Consider the following 22,144-nt stretch of genomic DNA (forward strand, 5'->3'; position numbering starts at 1 on the left):
GTCAATTCCAACATCTGAAATATTTGTGGGTCTATATTTGCTGAAATTTGTTTTGATGGTTCTCATTCATGGTGTCTTGTTTCCATTGTATATTTTGTGATTTTTAAAAACATATAAGCTGTCCATTTTCATTGGAACCAACCAGTAGGAATTCTTTTGAGATATGAACTAAAGTTACATTCCTCCTGAGAAATTTGCTTTTGTTTCTATCAGTTTCCTGGGGTGCTACCAATGTGGGACTATAGTTAAATTAAAATTTTAACTTAAAATCCAAGTGAATCCTGACAGAAAACACATGTGAGGACCAACTAGGTTTATGAATTCTCAAGGAAGAATTCTGTCTCATCCACCAGCACCAAGGTGAAGATAGGCATTTCTTCATTATCTCTTGTGCAGTGTGATTTCTTATTCAGCCTTGCACTGAGGGTGTGATAAGGTGGCTTTCCTATTTGTTTCTCCACCTTGGTCAGCTAACTTGTAACTCCTGGCTCCATGCTGTGATTCATACAGCTGTCGAGGAGGAAAGACTCCCTCGAGTTTGAAAAAACGTTCAGAGTGATAGCTGGCTGGGCACTTGTTTCCTGGCCAGATTTCCTACTTTCATTACTGGTTTTGAAATCAACAAATTCTTTACTTTGGATGTATTTACAATTATTTAAAAATATTATACCCAGAATTTTAGTTGCTCGCTTCAAACTGAAGGGTTGTTCAGAGTATTTAATCCATAATACTACAAGAAATGGAAATTTCCAGCTCTATTATTTTTCCGATTGGATGCTAGGTGATAAATTTCAGAGGCATTGGTTAACAATAAGAGCATAGCAACTATTATATGTTGAGTGCCTACTCTGGTTCAGGCATTTTGCACATAAAATCTCCAGTCTTCACAATAATCCTACTAGTAGCTTTATTCTTTCCATTTAACAGATAAAACAATGAAGGTTAAATTATCCAAAGTCACACAAGTAGTCAGCAAAGGAACCTGACCTCTGCTCTTTGCGATCAATTCTGATCTCCTTTTCAAGCTGCCAAGTCTTTTCTCTTAATATTGAAAATACACAGTAGCTTTTATATTTAACAGCAGGCAGTGAAAGCAGGTTGAGCAGAGAAGAGATTTTTAAGGGATAAGATTTTCCACTTATGTCCCAATATGTAGCCTCCCATCATTTCACCCTATATTTCTGAAACAGTGCTTCATCAGGTTCAAAATGCTCTGCAGTGAAATGGTCATGCAGAAACTTGCTTCATAACATTAGAAGCCAGAACTCTCAGATCTCCCTATTTCCATAATATCCCTAAAGCTCCAGGTGAATCTTCATTTGTGTGAGACACAGAACCAATTCTTTCATCTGAATTCTGTTTTAGACCCTGACATACCCAATGGGACTTTCTCATAACTGCAGCCCGTAGATGTCATTTTTCTTCATTTTGGGGGTTGGTGGCTTTTGTCCTTAGCAGCTGTGGCCTTAGACTTTATCTGGGTTTGCAATCAGGAAGCTGTGATACTTCCTGAGACTGTTCAGGGTACAATTTACACAATACAAACTGAGTTCACTTTCTTCACTTTGGAGTTGCGCTGGGGTCCTTAATGGGTTGACTGTACTTTGTCGAGTTTTCTACAGGTTGAATCCAGCAGTTGGTGAGAACCAACCTCTGTGGTTTACAACCACTTTTGTTTCCTGAGCAACATACACAGAGAATTTGGAAAGAAGGCAATGATTAGGATTGGAGTCTAGAAAACCGTTAAGAAGGAGGAAGTTTATCAACTCAGTGGGAGTAAATCTCCAAACCACCTTCAGAATGCTAACACGCAAACACTGTTTCTTGTTGCCATGACCAATCAGTAGGTTGTTGAAGAAAACCAGTCCAATACCAGAGGCAGAGAGAAGTTGGAGAAGAATCATCATTTTTAGATATTCAGATTCCTTGGCCAAAGAGAGTCAGGAATGACACTGATTGGTGCCACTTATTATATACAAGCTTTTTCATTTGTAAAATGCTCCCAAAGCTGTGACCATCATTCTGTATTTAAGAGTTGTTTCTATACTAGCTACATTTTGAAACTCTGTGATGAACAAACCTATTTTTATATTTTTTGATGTAATATTTATACCACTTTTAAAAATTATTAAAATTCCTATGATTAATTATTCCAATTACTAAAAGAGGATAATTATGTAACATGACAGAAGTACTAATTATCACTACAATGGCAATCATATTACAATATATAAATGTGTCAAATTAACATGTTGTACACTTTAAATTTATACAATGTTGTATGTCAAATATATTTAAATGAAAAAAATTTTTATAAGCTTGTTACTGAGTTTGTGGGTTAGGAGTCTTGTTTCTGGGTCTTCCTCCTTAGGGTCCTATCTTTGTTCATTTTGGTGAGAAGACTGGGGTAGGAGAGGGGCAAAGACACAAGTCAGAGGCTATGTGAGCAGATTTGGTAAAGAGAAATAGGTGAGGCCAGGAGTGGCCTGAGGTTTGGGATCATGTCTAAATTAGAGGTGTTCAACTTTGCTGATCTCCACAAACAATGATGATCCAGAAGTAAATGTCCACTGCTCACTACTTGACCACCAAACAGTGGTGCTTTTGACAGCTACAGTATCTATCCTTTGAAATCCAATGTATTATTATTATTATTATTATTATTAATTATTTGAGGAAAGACAGCACAAGCAGGGATGGGGCAGAAAGAGGGGGGGGGGGGAGAGAGAATCCCAAGCAGGCTCCAAATGGGGTTCGAACTCATGAAACTGTGAGATCATGACCTGAGCCAAAACTGAGAGTTGCATGCTTAACGGACTGAGTCACCAATGCACCCCCAAAGTATTGTTTCACTAAGCCCCACAAAGTCTCTGTGAAGTGAATAAGTAGTGGGTAGTACCATGTCCATAAGAAAAAGGGGTGGGGGCAGACATCTAGGCATGAGACTGCTGACTCTCACGAGGCTGGACTGTCTCCTCACCCATCACACCCACAGAAGACCCGGCTTCAAATCTTGACTCCGACACTTAGTACCTGTGTGACCCTGAGCAGCTACCTCTCTGAGTTTCAGTTTACTCATCTATAGTACAGACATAATGACAACTACCTAATAGGAATTTTGAATTGGGAAGAAACTGGCAAAGAAACTTGACACAGTATCAGCACTTAAGAGATGGGTGTCTCTTCCCCTCCCCCAACATTCACAGAGCCTAATTTGTCATTGCATGTTTTCTGTACTTGGATTGGAACAAAAGTATCTGAGTGTCCCTGAGGCTGGCATACATGCTGTCAAACTACACTCCATTGAAGACGTGCTAAGCAAGGTATTTAAGAAAGTGACCACATGGGGGAATAAAAGAGACATTTATAATGGCAACCAAAACAGAAGAAACCCACAAGGACACGATGAAAACTGAAACCACAATAATCTCTAAATAGAGAAGTAATAATTGTAGCCTATATTTAAGTGTACGGGAAGCAAGGGTTTGGGGAGGGGGTGCTTGCCATGGAGATCATGCTTATTTTTTCAAAGTTTGTGGAGAGAACTGAGCTGATTTTTCTTTTTTAAGTCACAAAATGTTTCAGGTATTTCTAGTCTTACCCCAAAATTATACAAAAAAAAAAAAAAAAAGAAAGAAAAAATAAAGCATGATGCTGAGGGGAATGTGCAAAAGTAGGAGTATACAGGTAGAGTCAATGGTATTGATAAAATTGTGGTTTTTAAACTTGGGCTGGGATCATGGTTGTTCAATTTTATTATTACACTCACAACTTCTAATTTCACTACATATATTCTTATTTATATAACAAATGTTACATAATAAAAATGTTTAAGTGAACTGGAAATTGCTCAGTGAGTTCCACAGCAATAAAAAGAGAATAATCAATATCTGCAGGGAGATTCTATCTGCAATCAAAGATGATATGTGTAATCCCACTTCCCAAGTGCTGCCAGAAAACATATTTGCATTTCTGATTTTAGAATCAGTAAGTCTGTGAACAAAGAGAGTATAGCTTTACTCTGAACATCAGTAAAGGCTGGATCAGGTGTCTGATACAATTGTACTTATTCAGGGACACAGAGAAGCCTGGTGTCCATCAGGCAGATGGAAATAACTTGGGTGATAGTATCAAAGGGCACCAGGCAGTACAATAGTTTCAGGCTTGGGAAAGATGTCCATAAATTGCAGCCCTCAGCAATGAGTGGCTAATATCTTAAATATCCTTGTGAATTGTTTGAAAGAAGAAATATATTTCTACAAATTGAATGTTTGTGGTTTAGTAAATTGACTGATTTAGTAAGTAGGAATATCAGGATTTACATAATAAAAATTTGTCATGATCTAATTAAGAAATAAAACCAATCAATGACATCAGCTGGTTCCAGAGAAGGGTGCAAATCATCTGAGATCAGCACTGAGAGCCAGGTTGCCTGGTTCTGTGTCTTTTAACAGCCTCAGCCAATATAATACTTCATAGGATTAAATGAGAAAATATATGCAGAGAATTTACAGTTCTTAGCAGAGTAATTCTTAGTAAGTGGCAGTTACTAATATTAGAAGATGTCAATGATGATAAAAAAAAACATTAATGGTAGCAGGGCTATTATTGAGGGCCTTCTCTATACCAGGCTCTTGACATATATGATAGGATTTTCTTACTCCTTTTTTTTTTTTTTTTTTTTTGGCTGTAGATTTATCTTACAAATTGTGTTTAATTTGTAGGGTGGGTGATGAGTAAAAGAAACCAGATTTTTCAAAGAGATAATGATGACAGTGAAACTGAAAGCATAAGCTAAGGAGGAGACATCGATCACACTTTTTTTTCAGGGACAAAAAGAGCTTCAGGATGTCCAGATTGTATCTGATGCACAAATAAGGAGTAAAGCTAATTCCTATACCACATGGGACTAAAAAAAGACCGCTACACTCTCCAGTTAAAAAATGGCTGCTCATACTCTGAAACTGACCATCATGCCACTTAGGCATAGTTTGGCACATAGTCTACTATGATAATGTGGAGAAAGTACAGCTCATCTGCATGCTGACAGCAGATGCCCTGTGGCCTGGAGAAACAGTACTTGCACTCTCTGTGTTAACCTTTCTGGGCCCCTAAGCTTAGGTTAAACCATGAGGGAGAGTCTGTTATTGGCCTCTTGCTTGTTATTCCAAAATTCCTAGTGTCAACAGTAGACTCAGGTAAGATTAAAACATTACTCGGTAGTTAAATATACGAATGTATTACTAACATACTTCCCCCAAGAAATTCTATTGCCCTGAACTTAGACTAAAACTTCAACAATTTTTAAGTAATATTTATGCATTCAAAACATTATATTATTACTATATGCTAGGCATTTTGTGTAGGTCCTGAGGATGCAACAGTAAATAAAGCAGACATGATCTCTGACTTTGTAGAGTCTAAAATCTAATGGGGAGTCAGGTAATAAATAAGAAAACAAACAAATTGCAAATCATCAGAAAATGCAGAAAAGAAGAAAACTTGTGAACATAATCACTCTGACATAGCTCAGCCTTTTGTGAAACCCTTTTCTAGACTATCTAGGGCTGGGTACTCTAGAATCTTAGGGAAGAAGCCCATGGGTCATCACTTTTCACACCATGAGAACTGGAAGAAGAGGGGATGAGGAGGAAGTTTCATGGCCACATTAATATTTGCACACACACCTGGTAAAATGGTACCTTGACCTAGGGTAAGGCTGCACCTGTGAGAGGTAGTTGTCTTGATCTTTGGGAACTTCAGGCAGTGAATAAACTTCCCAGAGGCTGCAGGTGTAGACTAGAAAATCCTTGGGGAAATACTGATCACTGTTCTTCCCTCTTGGACTGTCAGAGATCCCCTCCAAGCTGGGTGTTTTCAGAGCCCAGCCAGAACTTTGATAGATTTATAGAACATAGATGGTCAGAGCTGGAAAGTCCCTTAGAGAGCACTTAGTCCATCCTCCTCACATTACAAAGAAGGAAACAGGCTCAGAGAGGAGATAAGCCCAGATTTAAAAGCTAGTTAGGGCCCCAGCACAGACTGGCTAGATGCTCAATGGTCCCGTTTTCTCTTCCTTGACACAAAGGGAGATTATATTTTCCAGTCTCCTTTGCAGTTAGATTGGGATCATACGTTGGTGCTCTGGCAAATGGAATACAAACAGGAGTGACCTATCCCATTGTCCAGTCTGTATTTTTTTTTAAGTTTACCTATTTGTTTTGAGACACAGAGAGAGCATGAGCAAGGGAGGGGTGGAGAGAGAGAGAGAGAGAGAGAGAGAGAATACCAAGCAGGCTCCGCACTATCAGTACAGAGCCCGACATGAGGCTAGAACTCACGAACTGTGAGATGATGACCTGAGCCAAAACCAAGAGTCGGACACATAACTGACTGAGCCACCCAGGTGCCCCTCAGTCTGTCTCCATAAAATTCCCATATGATCTTCTAAACACTTTCTAGCTTTATCATCAGCCAGCTAAATGCAGATAATCCACCAGAAGACTCCAAGAAATCCTTAGAAGATGGCAGCACCACTAGATAGCCACAGATAGGAGCAGAGATATCTTAATCACCTGTGAAGGCAGCAACCTGAACCCACTTAAACCAATAAATAAACTTTATTCTGTAGGCCACTGAATTTTTGGAGTTGTTATAGCAACTAGCACTCTGTGTAGTTTAGAGTCTGTGATGGTTAATTTCATGTGTCAACAGCCAATAATAATTTGGTCAAACATTATTCTGGGGTGTCTGTGAGAGTTTTCTGGATGAGATTAACATTTGAATCGACAGTCTGAATAAAGCAGATTTTCATTCTCAATGCACATGGATTCCCCCAATCAACTGAAGACCAAACCAACTGAATAGAAACAAAAGGTTCATAGGGAATTTTGTTTGCCTGCCTGATGAACTGGGACATTGGTCTCCTTCTGCCCTTGAACTAGAATATCCATAATCAGCTCTCCTGGTTCTCAGGCCTTTGGAATCAGACTGGAACTGCAACAAGGGCTCTCCTTCCTGGGTCTCCACTTGTTGACTGCCAATCTTAGGACTTTCCAGCTTCTGTAATCACGTGAGACAATTTCTCATAATAAACTCTCTCTCTCTCTCTCTCTCTCTCTCTCTCCCCCCCCCCCCCCTCTATTTCTGTCTCTCTCTATCTCTGGAGAGCCCTGATTTATACAAAGACTGTACATCAGACCTCCTGACTTCTGATTCAGTGTTGTTTTTCACAAAAGTATACTGTTTCTCCAAGCTAATAGAGAGAAGATTACCTAGGAAACTTCATACTCCGTTCCCATGCCTGGAACCCCCCCATCTTGGACCAACAATGACCAGTGAAAAATCAATCTTCACGTGGATGTCAGGGGATCCTTAGTGACATACAAAGTAAAGTTTGTGCATGCCCTGGGATCAGCCACACCTCTGACACTAGTGCTGGGACTGCAATGTGACTTCCAGTCTACTGTCTACTATTTCATGTGCCTTATAAGAGCACATGGGCCCAGCAGCCTGTCAGCTAGAGAACTCTATCCTGATCAGTACTTTTACGTACCAATAATGATCTGAGGCTTGAATTGTAAATCAGATAAAAATTCAGTAAAGTTTTAGTGTTGTATGACTTTGCTATAATCTGATTTTCTTTAATGTAATAACCTGTACATGGTACAAACATAGAACCACAGTCCATTAACATAAACTTATAAGCATCTACTGACTAGAATTGCTTATTTCTGTCCTTTCTGAATCACAGATGAAGAGACAGATTACCAGATGGAATAGCTAGTCACAAAACCTCCGTCCTTGGCCAATTGGTAACATGGAATAATCTGGATCTCTTTTCCATAGCTCCCTGATGTTAACTCTCTCAGGAGTGAAAGGATTTAGTTGGACATGCTTGAAATATGCCTCTATAGTTGTCAGGTTTTTTCTTTTTTAAAGATTTTATTTTTAAGTAATCTTTACAGCAATGTAGGACTCGAACTCACAACCCTAAGATCAAGAGTTGAATGCTCCACCAACTGAGCCAGGCAGGTGACCCTATAGTTTTAAGTTTATATAAACCCTTAGGAAAAAGGGAAGAACCAGGGCACCTGAGTGGCTCAGTCAGTTGAGTGTCTGACTCTTGATTTCGACTCAGGTCATGGTCTCACAGTTCATGGGTTCAAGCCCCGCATCAGGCTCTGTGCTAATAGCATGAAACCTGCTTGGAATTCTCTCTCCCTCTCTCTGCCACTCTCTGGTCCCCTACTTTCATGCACCCTCTCTCTTAAAATAAATAAGTAAACTTTTTTTTTTTTTTTAAAGAGAAGGACTTAAAATCAGAGAACCCTTGGACTGGAAAAGTTTTGGAGTCCACTTGATTCTATCTTTACTTTTAAATTTTATTTTATATGTTCTTTTATATAGTACCTAAATATGTGATGTAACCAATAACCATATCAAGATAAATCAGAAAGATGGCATCCAAAAATATGATGCTGTCTTGGGACTCCCTCAGCTGCATTAAGAACTTGTTACTCTTGCTTATTGGAGTCCCATGAACAGTTTTAATACCAGGAAAGAGTAAGACAACTTTGTGTGAAATCTCTGGGAATGTATATCCAAGAGGTGAAAACAAACAAGTCTACCAAAAGGTAATGAGAGGTTGGTTTCTAACTCTTCCAAAAAGTCATAGGAGATATTCAGTCAGCCATCCTTACCCTAAAAACAACTAAAGATTTGCCATAGCAGCAAAATCTTATAGAGGCATACCATTCAGTTCTTTTTCTCAGAAAGTGCAACCTAGAAAATCGTCTAATTCATGTTAAAAGACAGAATTGAAACTATGCTTCCTATTTTACCAAAAAATAAAAAAAATTCTCAATGAAGTTCATAAAACTAACATCAAGAAACAAATCTAACTTCCTGTTTTTGTTTCTCCTCTATAGTTACAACAAATTCAGCCTTAAAAAACTTTCAAAATTAGGATTTTTTCCTCGAATACCAGAAAATTAACAGGCAGAGTAAAGCAGTATCTTATTCTTTTGGACAGAGTATCTGAGTACTTTTCTCCTTCAAGCATGTGTGTGATCAAAAGAACATACACACATGACACACACACATCAAACAGTATCAGAAACCAAAGTTTTCATTGCAAATTATATTTTACTCATGTCTGAAAGACTTTAAAAAAGTAAACAATATTCAGTTGATTCTGTTCACAAAGATACACACCTAAAGCATAAGGACAAAAAAAGCTTTAAAAGGATAGAAAAAAAATACAATGTAAAAACCAACCAAAGGGAAGGTATCATAACTATATTATCATAGGGAACTAGGAAATATACATTCTTTGCAAGCACACAGTACCTATAGAAATTGACCAAGGATAAGGCTACAAAGTAAATCTCAGCAAATATCAGAGAATTAATATGCAGGTCATATTCTCTGATTAAAACGTAATTATAATTCACTAATAAAAAATTACTGGAAAAAATAATTACAAATTTTAAATGCACTTCTAATACATCTGTCAAGTAAGGAATCTTATTAGGTAAAATGTAAAAATAAATGACAATGAAAATATGCTGTAAGAACTAATAATATAGAGACCTTTGACAAAATTGTTAAGAAAAAAGATAATGGCACAAAAAACAATACCACAGTGAAGTACTCAACATAATTATAGGTATATGAGATTTTTTTTGCAATCAAGAATACTATGATTTTTTCTACTATTTCATACTGTTTTCATAATGATTGATTTTTAATATGGTGGCAATTAATTTGAATACTTAGAAGAAACAGAACATTTCCTGAAATATATAATCTATCACAGCTCATTTAAGAAGAAAGCAAAAATCGAAATAGACATGTTGTCACTAAAGCTTAACATATAACCTCCTCTATAATGCTAAGCAAAATAAGTCAGTCAGAGAAAGACAGATATCATATGATTTCACTCATATGTGGAATTTTAAAAACTTAACAGATAAACATACGGGGAGTGAAGGAAAAATAAGATAAAAACAGAGAAGGAAGCAAGCCATAAGAGACTCTTAAATACAGAGAACAAATTGAGGGTTGATGGGGGTGGGGAGGGTGGGGAATGGGTTAAATGGATGATGGGCATTAAGAAGGGCACTTTTCAGGATGAGCACTAGGTGTCATATGTAAGAGATGAATCACTGGGTTCTATTCCTGAAGCCAAGACTACACCGTATGTTAACTAACTTGAGAATAATATATATATATGTATATATACATATATACATATACATATATACATATACATATGTATATATAGTGTATATATATATATATATATATATATATATACTCTCTTCTTTCCCTTTATGTGCACACACACACACACACACACACACACACATGCATGTGCACACATACAGGCCCAGATAAGTTCTATCAAATACTCAAGGAACATATAATCGCAATCTTCCATAAATTGTTCCAGAAAACGAAAAAAGAGGAAATGCTGCCCTATTCATTTTGAAATGAGTTAAACCTTGATATCAAAACCACATATGGGTAGTATAAGGAAGAAAGATTAAGCCAATTTCACCAATAAGCATAAATGCAAAAATCCTAAATAAAATTCAGCAAACCAGGGGCTCAGTTCATGATCCCAGGGTTGTGGGATCCAGCCCCACATCAGGCTCCATGGGATGCTTAAGATTGTCTCTTTCTGTCTCTCTCTTTCTCCATCTCCCCCTCTCCCATGCTCACACTCTCTCTTTCTAAAATTAAAAAGATACAGTTCACAAACCAAATCAGGAATGTAGTTTTTCAAAAATAACCAAGTCTCAACTTGTTCCCCACCCCCAGCAATGAAAGGATAGTTTAACACTAGAATATCTATAAATGTCATTCACCACATTGACAAAGTAAAGAATAAAACCCATCAGATTTAGAAATAACACACTTTTCTCAACAGATGCCCCAAAATTATATAATAAAATTAAATGCCCAGGCATACAAGCAGAAATTCTTACCAAATAGAAATTAACCTAATTTTTAAAAAGTTGTCTACCAAAACCTACCCAAAATAGCACACTAAATTGTGAAAAATTAAAAGCATTTAGGGGCGCCTGGGTGGCTCAGTCGGTTGAGCGTCCGACTTCAGCTCAGGTCACCGTCTCACGGTCTGTGAGTTCGAACCCCGCGTCAGGCTCTGGGCTGATGTCTCAGAGCCTGGAGCCTGTTTCCGATTCTGTGTCTCCCTCTCTCTCTGCCCCTCCCCCATTCATGCTCTGTCTCTCTCTGTCTCAAAAATAAATAAACATTAAAAAAAAATTAAAAAAAAAAAGCATTTCCCTGGAAGTCAGAAATAAAACAAGGATGTCTCTTATTCTGCCCCTGTTCAATGCAGCCTTGTCTACTGCAGCAAGTCAAGAAGAGTATGTTAGAAAGGCCAAACAAAGCCTTTCAACAAAGCAAACAATCATTTGCATATTTTATGACTGTCTTACATAGAAAATCTGAAATGATCTACAATACACTAAAAAGAAGGTTCAGCAAAGTTACAGGATACAAGATCAATATACAAAAAAATAATAATTTTGTTCCCACACACCAGTAGCAGATAGTTAGGAAATGCAGTTTTAAAAAATAATTATAAGAGCAATGAACCAAAAAAAGACGAAATTATGACAAAAATTAAATGTTATTAAAAGACATAAAAGAAGACCTAAATGAATGAGTAATATACCTTCCTTATTTTTGGATAGGAAGAATCAATATCAAAAAGATTTCCATTCCCAATTAAATAATAAATATAGTACAAATAAAAAAATCCAACATAGTTTTTCACAAGCAAGAGCAAACAGACAAAGGTAGCCAAGCTATTCCTGATGAGAACAAAACAGGTCAGAGGGAAACCTTTCCTACTAGTTACTAAGAGTTTATTTTAGGTTTAATTAAGATACTATGGCTTTGGCATACAGATAGATAAAATGACCAATGGAACAAATTAGGAAGCCCAAAGAACCATACAGAAATAGAAACTTGATATATGACAGAGGTGGCTTTACGTTTCAAGGGAAAAGGATGTAATCTGCAATAAATAATGTTGGAGTAATTGGTTATCTGTGTGGGCAATAAAAATTTTAGTTAGATTCTATTTCATATCATAACATATAAGTAGATTAAAAAGCTAATGTTATCAGAGAGGGAGACAAACCATAAGACAAACCATAAGAGACAGAGAACAAACTGAGGGTTGCTGGAGGGGAGGGGGATGGGGAGGTGGGCTAAATGGATGATGGGCATTAAAGAGGGCATTTGTTGGGATGAACAGTGGGTGTCATGTGTAAGTGATGAATCACTAAATTCTATCCCTGAAATCATTATTACACTATATGTTAACTAATTTGAATTTAAATTTTAAAAATAAAGAAAAAAAAGCTAATTTTAGAAGTAAATATTTTAATGTTTTTAGAAAACATAGGGAATGAGCTTATGACCACCAATCAGGGAAGAATTTCTGAATTAGGATATAAAAAGTATAAACCACAAACCAAAGACTGATATATTTGAGTACATTAACACAAAAAACAAGCAAATCCTCCCTTCCACCAAAACAAAAAGGCAAGCTATAGACTGGGACATGTGGGCAACACATTTTACAGAACAATGACTATTTAGAATATATTTTAAAATATAAATTGATATAAAGCAAACAACCCAACCAAAAATGGACAAAGAACATGAAAAGGCATCTCACAGGAAAGGAAACCTGTCAGACCAATAAACTTATGAAAGGATGCTCAACCTCACTAAGAATCAGGAAACGCAAATTACAATAACAGTTCACATCCATCCGATTGGCAAACATTTTTAAAGTCTGACAAGATCAACTGTTGGTAAGGTGCAGAGAAACAGGAATTTTCCTACACTGTTGGTGGGAATGTAAATTGGTATAACCACTTTGGAGAGTAACTTGGTAATATCCATCACTTCCACTCTCCCAGGAATATACCCTAAAGAATCTCGCTCACAAGGAGATATGTGAAAGATTGTTTGCTTCAGAATTATCTGTTAAGGAGAAAATTGGAAATAACTAAAACTCTCCCAACAGAATACAAAAATAATCACCAAGTATTCATACAACAGAATTCTTTATGCAGCATTTAAAGAAATGAAGAATACTGCATGTACCAAATGGACAAATCTCAAAAATAAAATATAGAGAAAAAAAAAAAGTAAGGTGCAGAAGGATACATACACTATGATACCATTTATATTAAGTTAAAACATGCTAAGTAGTATTATATATAGTTTATGGTAATATGTATAAATAAAGGTATAAAAATAGTCATGGCAATGATATGTACCAACTTTGGTAAACTGGATGCCTCTGAGGAGAGAAGAAAGGGAATGGTGTTAGGGAGGAATATATTCCAGAGGATATTCAACCATGTCTGTAATGTTTTATTTTAAAAATAAAACCCAAAGTAAATATGGCAGAATTATGTTTATTATATTATTTATAATTTCCCATATGTTAAAATGCTTTATTTAGGGGCGCCTGGGTGGCTCCGTCAGTTAAGCGTCCGACTTCAGCTCAGGTCATGATCTCACGGTCCGTGAGTTCAAGCCCCGCGTCAGGCTCTGTGCTGACAGCTCGGAGCCTGGATCCTGTTTCAGATTCTGTGTCTCCCTCTCTCTCTGCCCCTCCCCTGTTCATGCCCTGTCTCTCTCTGTCTCAAAAATAAATAAATGTTAAAAAAAATTTTTTTTAATGCTTTATTTAAAAAGTGAATAACTTTGGGATGCCTGGTGGCTCAGTCAGTTAAGTGTCCCACTTTGGCTCAGGTCATGATCTCATGGCTTGTGAGTTCCTGCCCCGCATCGGGCTCTGTGCTGACAGTTCAGAGCCCGGAATCCGCTTTGGATTCTGTGTCTCCCTCTCTCTCTGCCTCTCTCCTCACTCGTGCTCTGTCTCTCTCTCTATCTCAAAAATAAATAAACATTAAAACAAATTAAAAAGTGAATAACTTCAAAGTAAAACTTCAGGATCTTAATTACTGATGAAATCCTGATAAATACTAAAATTTCAATAAAACTTAACCATAAAAATTGTCAAAATTCTCATTGTAAAATATAAATATTTCAGTTTTATGTGTCCATATTACAAATAAATATGAGCTATCTAGACATAAATTGTAAATTCCCCTGATCACAGGGTTAAAAATATAAAAATATAAATATACACACACGTGGGTAAAGATTGGAAAGCAACACTGAAAATAAGCTACGCATAACCTTCCAAGCTAGAAGGGTTTGGGGGTGACACTTAACTTTTTTATTAAAAAGTTTTTTAATTTAACAAATGGAATGTTGCTAAAATAAAACCTTTTTAAAAAAAACTTTTTACTGTAAAAATAATATAGCAGCAGAGATTTAAACAAATAGTTCTCTAGAAATGTACAGTACAAAGTCACATCCTTTTAGGCCTTCCTCCAAATTCTTTTCTTTCTGTTAAACGACCAGGTTATAAAACAGGCACACAACAAAATGATGTGGGTCAAATCACTATTGCCACCCAATTTTCAAGGGCAATGGCAGTCAAGAATTCGTCTGGGAGAGATACTTTGCTATGCCTTTAATTAAGGTGGGGCTTTTAAAACTCAATTGTTCCATTCGTGTCTCAAATCAATCAGATGAAATTCACCTTTTAGGTGGCCTGAATCCTGATAGCTAGGCACACTTGATAGGTAATTTAATCATCTCTGGTGTAGACAAACGCAACCTGAAATTAGCTAGTGAAAGAGTTGGTCTTCTCTGAGATAGCTGTGCTTTTCCACTTTTATGCGAGAGCTGAGCTTCACCAACTGGCTAGCTGGAGGCGTTATTAAAAATTTAGTGAAAGAAACAAAGGTGTGCTCTGGTGTCTCTTGTTACCCTTTCTACTGTTACTCCAGCAGACAAAAGGCATAGAGCCTGCCTCATGAATAATGTGACATGGAATATTCACAATCTATTTTTAATGGAGGCAAGTAATAACATTAAGAGAGATATTTGCAATCTTCAAATTTCACACAGTAACAGGCGCAGTAATTTGTTTTGATTCTGAACTGAGGATATCAAGATATATTTTTTTCTTAAAAAGGCGTACTGTTAACATCAAAATTACAACTTCTCATTTATAGCAAAAACAAGGATTATGAAAATGGCCCCAGAGTTCTAAATGTCATCAGAGAAGGACAGGACAGATAACTAGATTTCAATCAGTCTACTTACCTCTTGACGCCAACTTCTTTACTTTTCAAACCAGTTGGAAATAATCAACCAGTATGCACAGTGAATTCTGTGCGAAGGACATTTTGTGATCTTTATTCCCTGGGAGTTTTGTTTCCCAGGACACTAGGAAGAGGTTTCTGGATGCTGTAACTGTTCAACCATCAGTTCTGGAAAATTATCTTCAACTGCATTATAAACAAATGTAAATTTTGAATGAGAGTAAACTGACATGGAAAGACATGGTGTTGAAAACCAACTAAGCGCAGCCAAGGACTGAGATTTAGAGAGACTGGAGGAAAGCAGTCTTGCCCCCTTACCCACCAACTCAGAGAGCGTCCTATGTGTTCAGTTGGTTTCCTAAAGTTTCAAGCAATTTATCTTTCCATTGTGCTCTAGAAAGCAGAGCTGGTCAGAGTTAAGCAGAATTTTATTTTCTCTGCTTATTTACCTACTACCTCAGCAAATACCTACTGATCTTCTATTGGTGTGACAGGCACTGTTCTGGGAGCTGAAGATTCAGCAGTGACAAAATAAATAAAGCTCCATAGGACACTGTGCTCACTGCTGTACCCAACCACCTAGAACAGTGCCAGGCACATACTAGGCTCTCAATCAGTATGTGTGAAATTGATTTGAATCGAAATGCACAATCTACTGGTGGTCACCACAGGCCATGCATACCTTGGCTGAGAGATGTTAGAATGAGCACAGGTAGTTGGAATTTAGGCCAGGACCTTATTCTAGTTTCATTTTCTTAAGGACTGATTCATGCAAGAAATTCCCACAGGTGGGATAGAGCCAGAAATAATTCAAATTCCAATTTTACTACCCCTCCCCTGATTCATCTTTATATTTAGACTTGCAGTAGGTGAGGCAACTAACCAATATCACACACTTTCTATCCCCTCCAGTCTCCACAGAATCAAAGCAGGCAGGGTTGGATTAGGATGACAGAACCATATCCCCATTTTATGGTCAAGGAAACTGGAATCAGGGAGGCCAAAGGAGTTGCCTAAGTCACACAGCATGTTGGTGACAGAGCTGTGACTAAGACTCAATTTCTGGACCCAAGAACTGTGATTTCTTTATTCATATGGGAGCCTTCTGACCTATAAACAAAACAAAACACAAAAAACAAACAAACAAAAACAACCCTGAGGTCCTCAGAAGGATCTATGTACAGGAGGACCATCAGGGACTCTATAAGACAGGAGCTTAGTTTTGTATACCTAGTTTTTCTGTTAAGAAAGAAGGATTTTTGAGGTATAGAAGGGAAAAGCATATGAAAATCCAAGCAATTGGATCTTACTCTCTTCTGGATATTGGCTTGTCTGCTTTACTTTTAATACCTCACTATAGCTTCTTCAGGACCAACTCCCACTATGGACTAAAACAAGTCTTTTCCAAATTCCCTACCTAAATGAAAAGCCATAGGTAAGAGTCTCAATATTTTATTAACTTAAAACATCACTCTAATAAATATGTATTAACAAACAAAATGCACTCCAGAAGATCTAAAAACATTTACAAACCTCATCAACGTAAAAATACCACTTTGTGTCCTTCTAGTACACACGGAAGATCACTTCACATGCCTGCTAGCTTAGACATCTTAAAAATATCAGTGTAACAATCAAAAACTGAATATACACACAAATCTTGGAAGTATCTGTTCAGCCTTTTTTGTTTGTTTATGCTTGATAAAATCCAAATGTGTCAGAAAAGAAGGTTCAAGATTCTATTTGTCTTCTCCAAATTCCTTTGGAGGGAAAAATCAGACCCAGCCACTCGGAGGTGCAACTGTTAGCTTTTGAAGGGCAGGGGCAAGGGCCATACCTTTAATCTCTGGCTCCCTGATACCTAGGCCTGCAGCCTGTGGTCAATAAACACTTGAGTGTTTATTGTTGTCCAGAGGTGCTGCTCTGATGAAGTCTTCACAAGCCTCCTGCAGGAAGGACTCTCCTCTCCTCTCACCACCAAGTGATTTTTTTTCTTCTGCTCCCTCTTGAAACAGGCTGGAGGCGCCTGGGTGGCTCAGTCGGTTGGGCAGCCGACTTCGGCTCAGGTCATGATTTCGCGGTCCGTGAGTTCGAGCCCCGCATCGGGCTCTGTGCTGACAGCTCAGAGCCTGGAGCCTGTTTTGGATTCTGTGTCTCCCTCTCTCTGACCCTCCCCCGTTCATGCTCTGTCTCTCTCTGTCTTGGGAATAGATTAACGTTAAAAAAAAAAAAAAAATTAAAAAAAAAGAAACAGGCTGGACAGTGTATTTTGTCATTTCAAAAGTATGAAACTCCTTCCCCAAATCAGTTTCTGAACCATTCTTCAAGTGGGAGAATTGATTCTTCCAAGATTTACAGGCAGCACCCAATAGAAAGGGGTTAACAGACTCCCCAGAAAGAAAAAAAAAGTAACACTCATTTTTCATTCTAGATAAAAACATTAGCACGTGTCAACCTTGTAAATGGTGATTCCTCCTCTTCCACACAAGTATCTGGGGTCGGTCAGGAGAAGGGAAGAAACCTGAAGGGTTGTCCTGTCTGTGGAGCAGTGCTGGGAATGAGAACTGCAGAGCCCAGGATTTTATCTGAGCCCCTCTTGACTTTTGAGTCTTCCTTCTGGTGTGGGGGAGCCTATTCGGCGTGTTCACAGCCCAGTAAGTTACTTGGTTCCCGCTCTGGGCTGAACTTTGTAAAGGTAATTTATCCCCTCTTGCAGTTCCAGGAAGTAAGGTGGAGGGGCTCACCCTGCTGGGATCTTCGGACTGGCTCCGAGGGCCTGAAATGTCGGAAGTGGATGATAGCAAGTGGGGAGGCTGCCCTCCGTAGTGTTGTGTAATGCTTGCTGCTTGCAGCCAGCCAGGGCCCTCATTTGAGCCCATGCTGTGTCTCCCGGTGCCGCCTGAGGTCCACCTTCCTCTGGAAGCCCTTCCCACAAAGGTCACAGCCAAAGGGTTTGAAGCCTGTGTGCTTGCGGCTGTGGGTGATGAGGTTGGAGCTCTGGCTGAATGCCTTCCCACACACCTGGCATTTGTGGGGCTTCTCACCTGCAGGGATGGAGGAGGGGAGGAGAGGAAGTATAAGTCTATGATAAAGCTAGAGGGGACTCACTGTGACCCACATGCTCTTAGCAGCAGCTGGCTGCAACGCAGTCTGAGGCCTTTAAGTGACTTGGAGGGTGACGTGTTGCAACTCAAGTCCTGGGAAGTCATGGGTGCACCAGGTGAAAGGGAGACTTTCTGAGTGGGGGTTCCCAGCAAAAGGCCTCAAACCGTTTCCTGCTAAACGGAAACAGAGCAAAGGCCACGTGCCCAGACTCACAGCTGAATCCACCCTGGCAAGGCACCCCTGACTTTAGAAGCAGAGAGCTCCCAGAGCAGATGTTCGATGTGGGGGTGGGGGCCTGTCCTTCAAACCATGTGACTCTGTTCTTATTCAGAGGAAGTTTTCAAATCTGAGTTTCCAAGTGGGCGTTGGTTTGTGTGGACCAGTGAGCCTGTCTTCTTTCTTGCTCTTGAAGGACAATAGAATGTATCTGAAGCACAGACATTTCTCAAAGTCGTATTTTTAAAATCCACATTTGGGTCACGAAGTATTTCTCAAGATGGCTGATCCTTCTATCTTGATTTTACTTTCTTTTTATAAGGATTCTTTATATCCTAGCAAATCTTCACCACAGATTAATAAATAACAAATAAAAAATGTTTGGTCTTTCCCCCCAAACCATGTGCTGTTTAACATTTGGGTAAATGGCATGCATTTTCACATAGCCTCAGCATGGCATTATAGTCAGGGCTTGGTCTTGGAAAAGTGCAACAATAGATGAAGTTTGTTTTTGAGGAGACTTCTATCCCTCTTGCTGTGCCCCTTTCTGTCTTCATGTTTCAGATTTCCTTGATAAGGAAGCACCCATCAAAACTTACCCTGTCCCTTTAGGGTCAAACAAATCTGAGAAACAAATTCTAGCTAAGATGTAAATGTTTGATAAGGACTTAATGTTTCATTCAGTCAAGATCCTAGCTGCATTTTGGTAAGTGTTTTAAATACTTTTACTCAAAAGGAGTGAGTTACATGGAAATTTCAGACAAGGGTCCATGATTAAAATAGGATATTTTTCTGAGTTTTCTGATGGGGGCATCTACACTGCCCAAACATATTTATAAACATCAATGGTCGGTGTTTGGAACACACTGGAATTTGCTTTACATCAGTATTCATATTCTAGAATACAACAGCCAGAATTCTGGGTCCCTTGTAAGTGTATTATTTACTATTAAAGAGACTGCACCTGGCATTAAAACTGCCACCTATACACAATCAAAATGTTGCAGAAAGAGTCCAAGATTGGAAGCCAGAGCATTCCATGGCCTCAAGATTTACTCTTAGCCTGGCCTGTGCTAAATCATTGCATCACCCTGAGTTTCAGGATGGCAAGACTACTTTATGGGGTGGCAGTAAGGATCAAAAGAAGGGCTAGATTTGAAAGCAATGTGTAAATAACAAAGTATTATAATAGGTAAAGAATTATCATTGTTATGGCATGAACTTGCTGAAATTTTGAAAAGAGCAATAAGTAAATAGAAGTTTTCTACATCTACCAACCTTCATGACTCCGAAAATACAGTAACCAGTGGTCAAGATAATAGATATTTGAAATCAAGCAGACCTGAATTTAAGTCCTGGCCCTGCCACTTGCTATTGGGGCCCTGGACAGGTTACCTAATCTTTCCGTGCCTCACTTTCCTCATCTCTAAAATGGAGATATGGAATAGTCTCTACCTCCCAGAGTTTTTGTGAGTATAAAATGAGACAATGCACTTGAAAAGTGCTTAGCAGACAGCTCAGTAATATTTACCATTGTTTTTTCCCTCCTCAATCAGGATAAGCTCTTAGATTGCAAAAAAAAAAAAAAAAAAAAAAAATGCAGCCAAAAGGCCACACATAAGTCCCTCCCCTAAAAGGCTGGGTGGGAGCTCTGCAGAAAGTCCTCAATCTCTGGAGCTTCAGATCTTACCCAGCTCTGAGCAGTTGGAGCAGCAGTTAAACTGCTGGAGGAAAATAGTCTTTGCAAGTATAAAGAGCCTGAGGCTGATCAGCTTACTGGTTCTTCGGATGCAACCCCAAATCAAGGCCCCTTTGGGGGAGAACGTTGTTTGTAAACAAACTTAAGAGAATCGGCCTGCTTGTTTTCTTGCATACACTGCAGTGATTAACTCTGTCTGGAAGGTACCGCTCATTCTGCAGCCAGAATATCACAGGAAAGGTGAATTGTATTGGTGGGAAGAACAACAATGCTCCCCACTCCAGCCCTCACCAGATGTTTTTCTACAAGCCAAGGGCCTTCAGCTTACCAGTGTGAATGAAGGTGTGTTTCTTCATGTCTGACTTTTGGTGGAACCTCTTGCCACAGTACTGACAAGGGTAGGGCCGGGTGTCTGAATGGATAAGCAAGTGTGTGGACAGCGTAGATGACCTCTTGAAGCTCTTGCCACAGATCTTACAGTCAAAGCTTCGTTCCTGTGGATAGAAAGATGTGGCATTCCTACTGCAGGCATCTAGGCTGCCATCCTCCTCACCACTAACCCAACCATAAAGTCCCCAGAGCCAGGGCTCTCCTTTTCTTCGGGCTCCCCTTCCACTTAGCCTGCCCCATCATTCTCTCTCCCCGGATTTATTTCCAATCTCTACCCCCTCCACCCCACCCTCTTCCCCTTTAACACTTTTTCTACCCACTTTTCACCCACAACCCTCCACACCCCATGGCAAAAACGTATCCCCACCCTGCTTTTTTGACACCCATTTACAAACACTTCTCCACCCTCCTCAACAGGAGGCTTAGACCTCAGTCAGTTGAGACCACTGCCCCCTCAACTGGCCAGTGCTGAGAGAGATGGAAGAATACTGCTCTTTTTAGTAAGTCTGTATGTGAGCATTCTCTTGTCATAGTTACTTGTACACTTAATTGCTTATCTACTCTCTGTCACTGAGCTAAGCTGAAAAATTCTGTGGGGGCATCCTGTCAGGGACCTGATGTGTTACAGGATTCTCACGTGCCTAGCAACTGGAAGTTGGACAACAAATATTAATAAAGGAATGAATGAAAGAAAACAGCAGGACAAATATGCTGCTGGATACTCTAAATGAGCTGACATCCCTTCTTTTCATTTGGGAGGGATCAATGCTGATTAAGTGACAACCATTTGGTGATAAGAAGCGAGGCAAAAAACAAACAAACAAACAAACAAACAAACAAAACCCAGAGCTAATAAATCTGATATATCCGCAGCAAGAGTGCATACAAACCCTCCTCAAACCCAAAGTAATGATCAGGATCACCCTCTGGAGGCTTACAATGATGTGACACCAAACTCTAGGGCTGCCTGGAAGCCAGAGCCGGCCACCTTTCCCTACACACCTACATCCGGGCAAAGTGCCTTGGTGGAGGAGACTGGGGGCAGTCCGGGGACGTCCAAGGGAAAAGATGCCAAGCGGAGAGTGGCCGGTACTGCACTGAGAAGCGGAACATCCCCGAAAGCGAACCTGAGCAGGGCCGCGCGCGGCCTTGCGCCCCGCGCTTACCTGCGAGTGCACGGCTTTGTGCTGCTCCAGGCTCACCGCGTGCCCGAAGGTCTTGCCGCACATCTCGCACGCAAAGGGTCTCGTGCCGCTGTGGGACCTGCGCACGTGCACCTCGAGCCCGTGCGGCGTGGAGAACACCTGAGGCGGGTGGGGCCGGGGAGAAGGCCGCTGAGAGGGGCCGAGGGGCGCGGGCCAGGGGCGGGGGCGTGGGACCAACTAAGCCAAGCGCGCGGGAGCCTCACCTTGCTGCACTTGATGCACTTGTAGGAGTCGCCGCCCAGCAGCAAGCGGGTGCACAGCAGCTCCGACTCCACCTTGACGCCGGC

General features: G+C 39.5%; 1 protein-coding gene and 1 long non-coding RNA gene across 2 annotated transcripts in view; both read right to left on the reverse strand.

Annotated features, from left to right (window-relative positions):
* Nucleotides 1-883: 883 nt before the first annotated feature.
* LOC121027478 (uncharacterized) lies at nt 884-17,298 on the reverse strand. The gene is made up of 2 exons (XR_005788758.1): nt 15,244-17,298; nt 884-1,679 (listed from the first exon to the last, which is right to left on the reverse strand). It is a non-coding gene; the product is annotated as an uncharacterized LOC121027478 (long non-coding RNA).
* A 550-nt stretch (nt 17,299-17,848) lies between these two features.
* The window catches only part of GFI1 (growth factor independent 1 transcriptional repressor), a 9,772-nt gene continuing 5,476 nt past the window's right edge, over nt 17,849-22,144 (reverse strand). Inside the window, exons 5-8 of the mRNA XM_040456254.1 lie at nt 22,061-22,143; nt 21,819-21,956; nt 20,591-20,756; nt 17,849-18,286 (exon numbers count right to left, since the gene is read on the reverse strand). Of these exons, the coding sequence (XP_040312188.1) occupies nt 18,108-18,286; nt 20,591-20,756; nt 21,819-21,956; nt 22,061-22,143 (566 nt within the window). The 3' untranslated portion in view covers nt 17,849-18,107. The remainder of the gene's footprint in view (nt 18,287-20,590; nt 20,757-21,818; nt 21,957-22,060; nt 22,144) is intronic.

This window comes from Herpailurus yagouaroundi, unplaced genomic scaffold (assembly GCF_014898765.1).
Source record: "Herpailurus yagouaroundi ecotype Mexico unplaced genomic scaffold, PumYag 77, whole genome shotgun sequence".
Classification (NCBI taxonomy): Eukaryota; Metazoa; Chordata; class Mammalia; order Carnivora; family Felidae; genus Herpailurus; species Herpailurus yagouaroundi.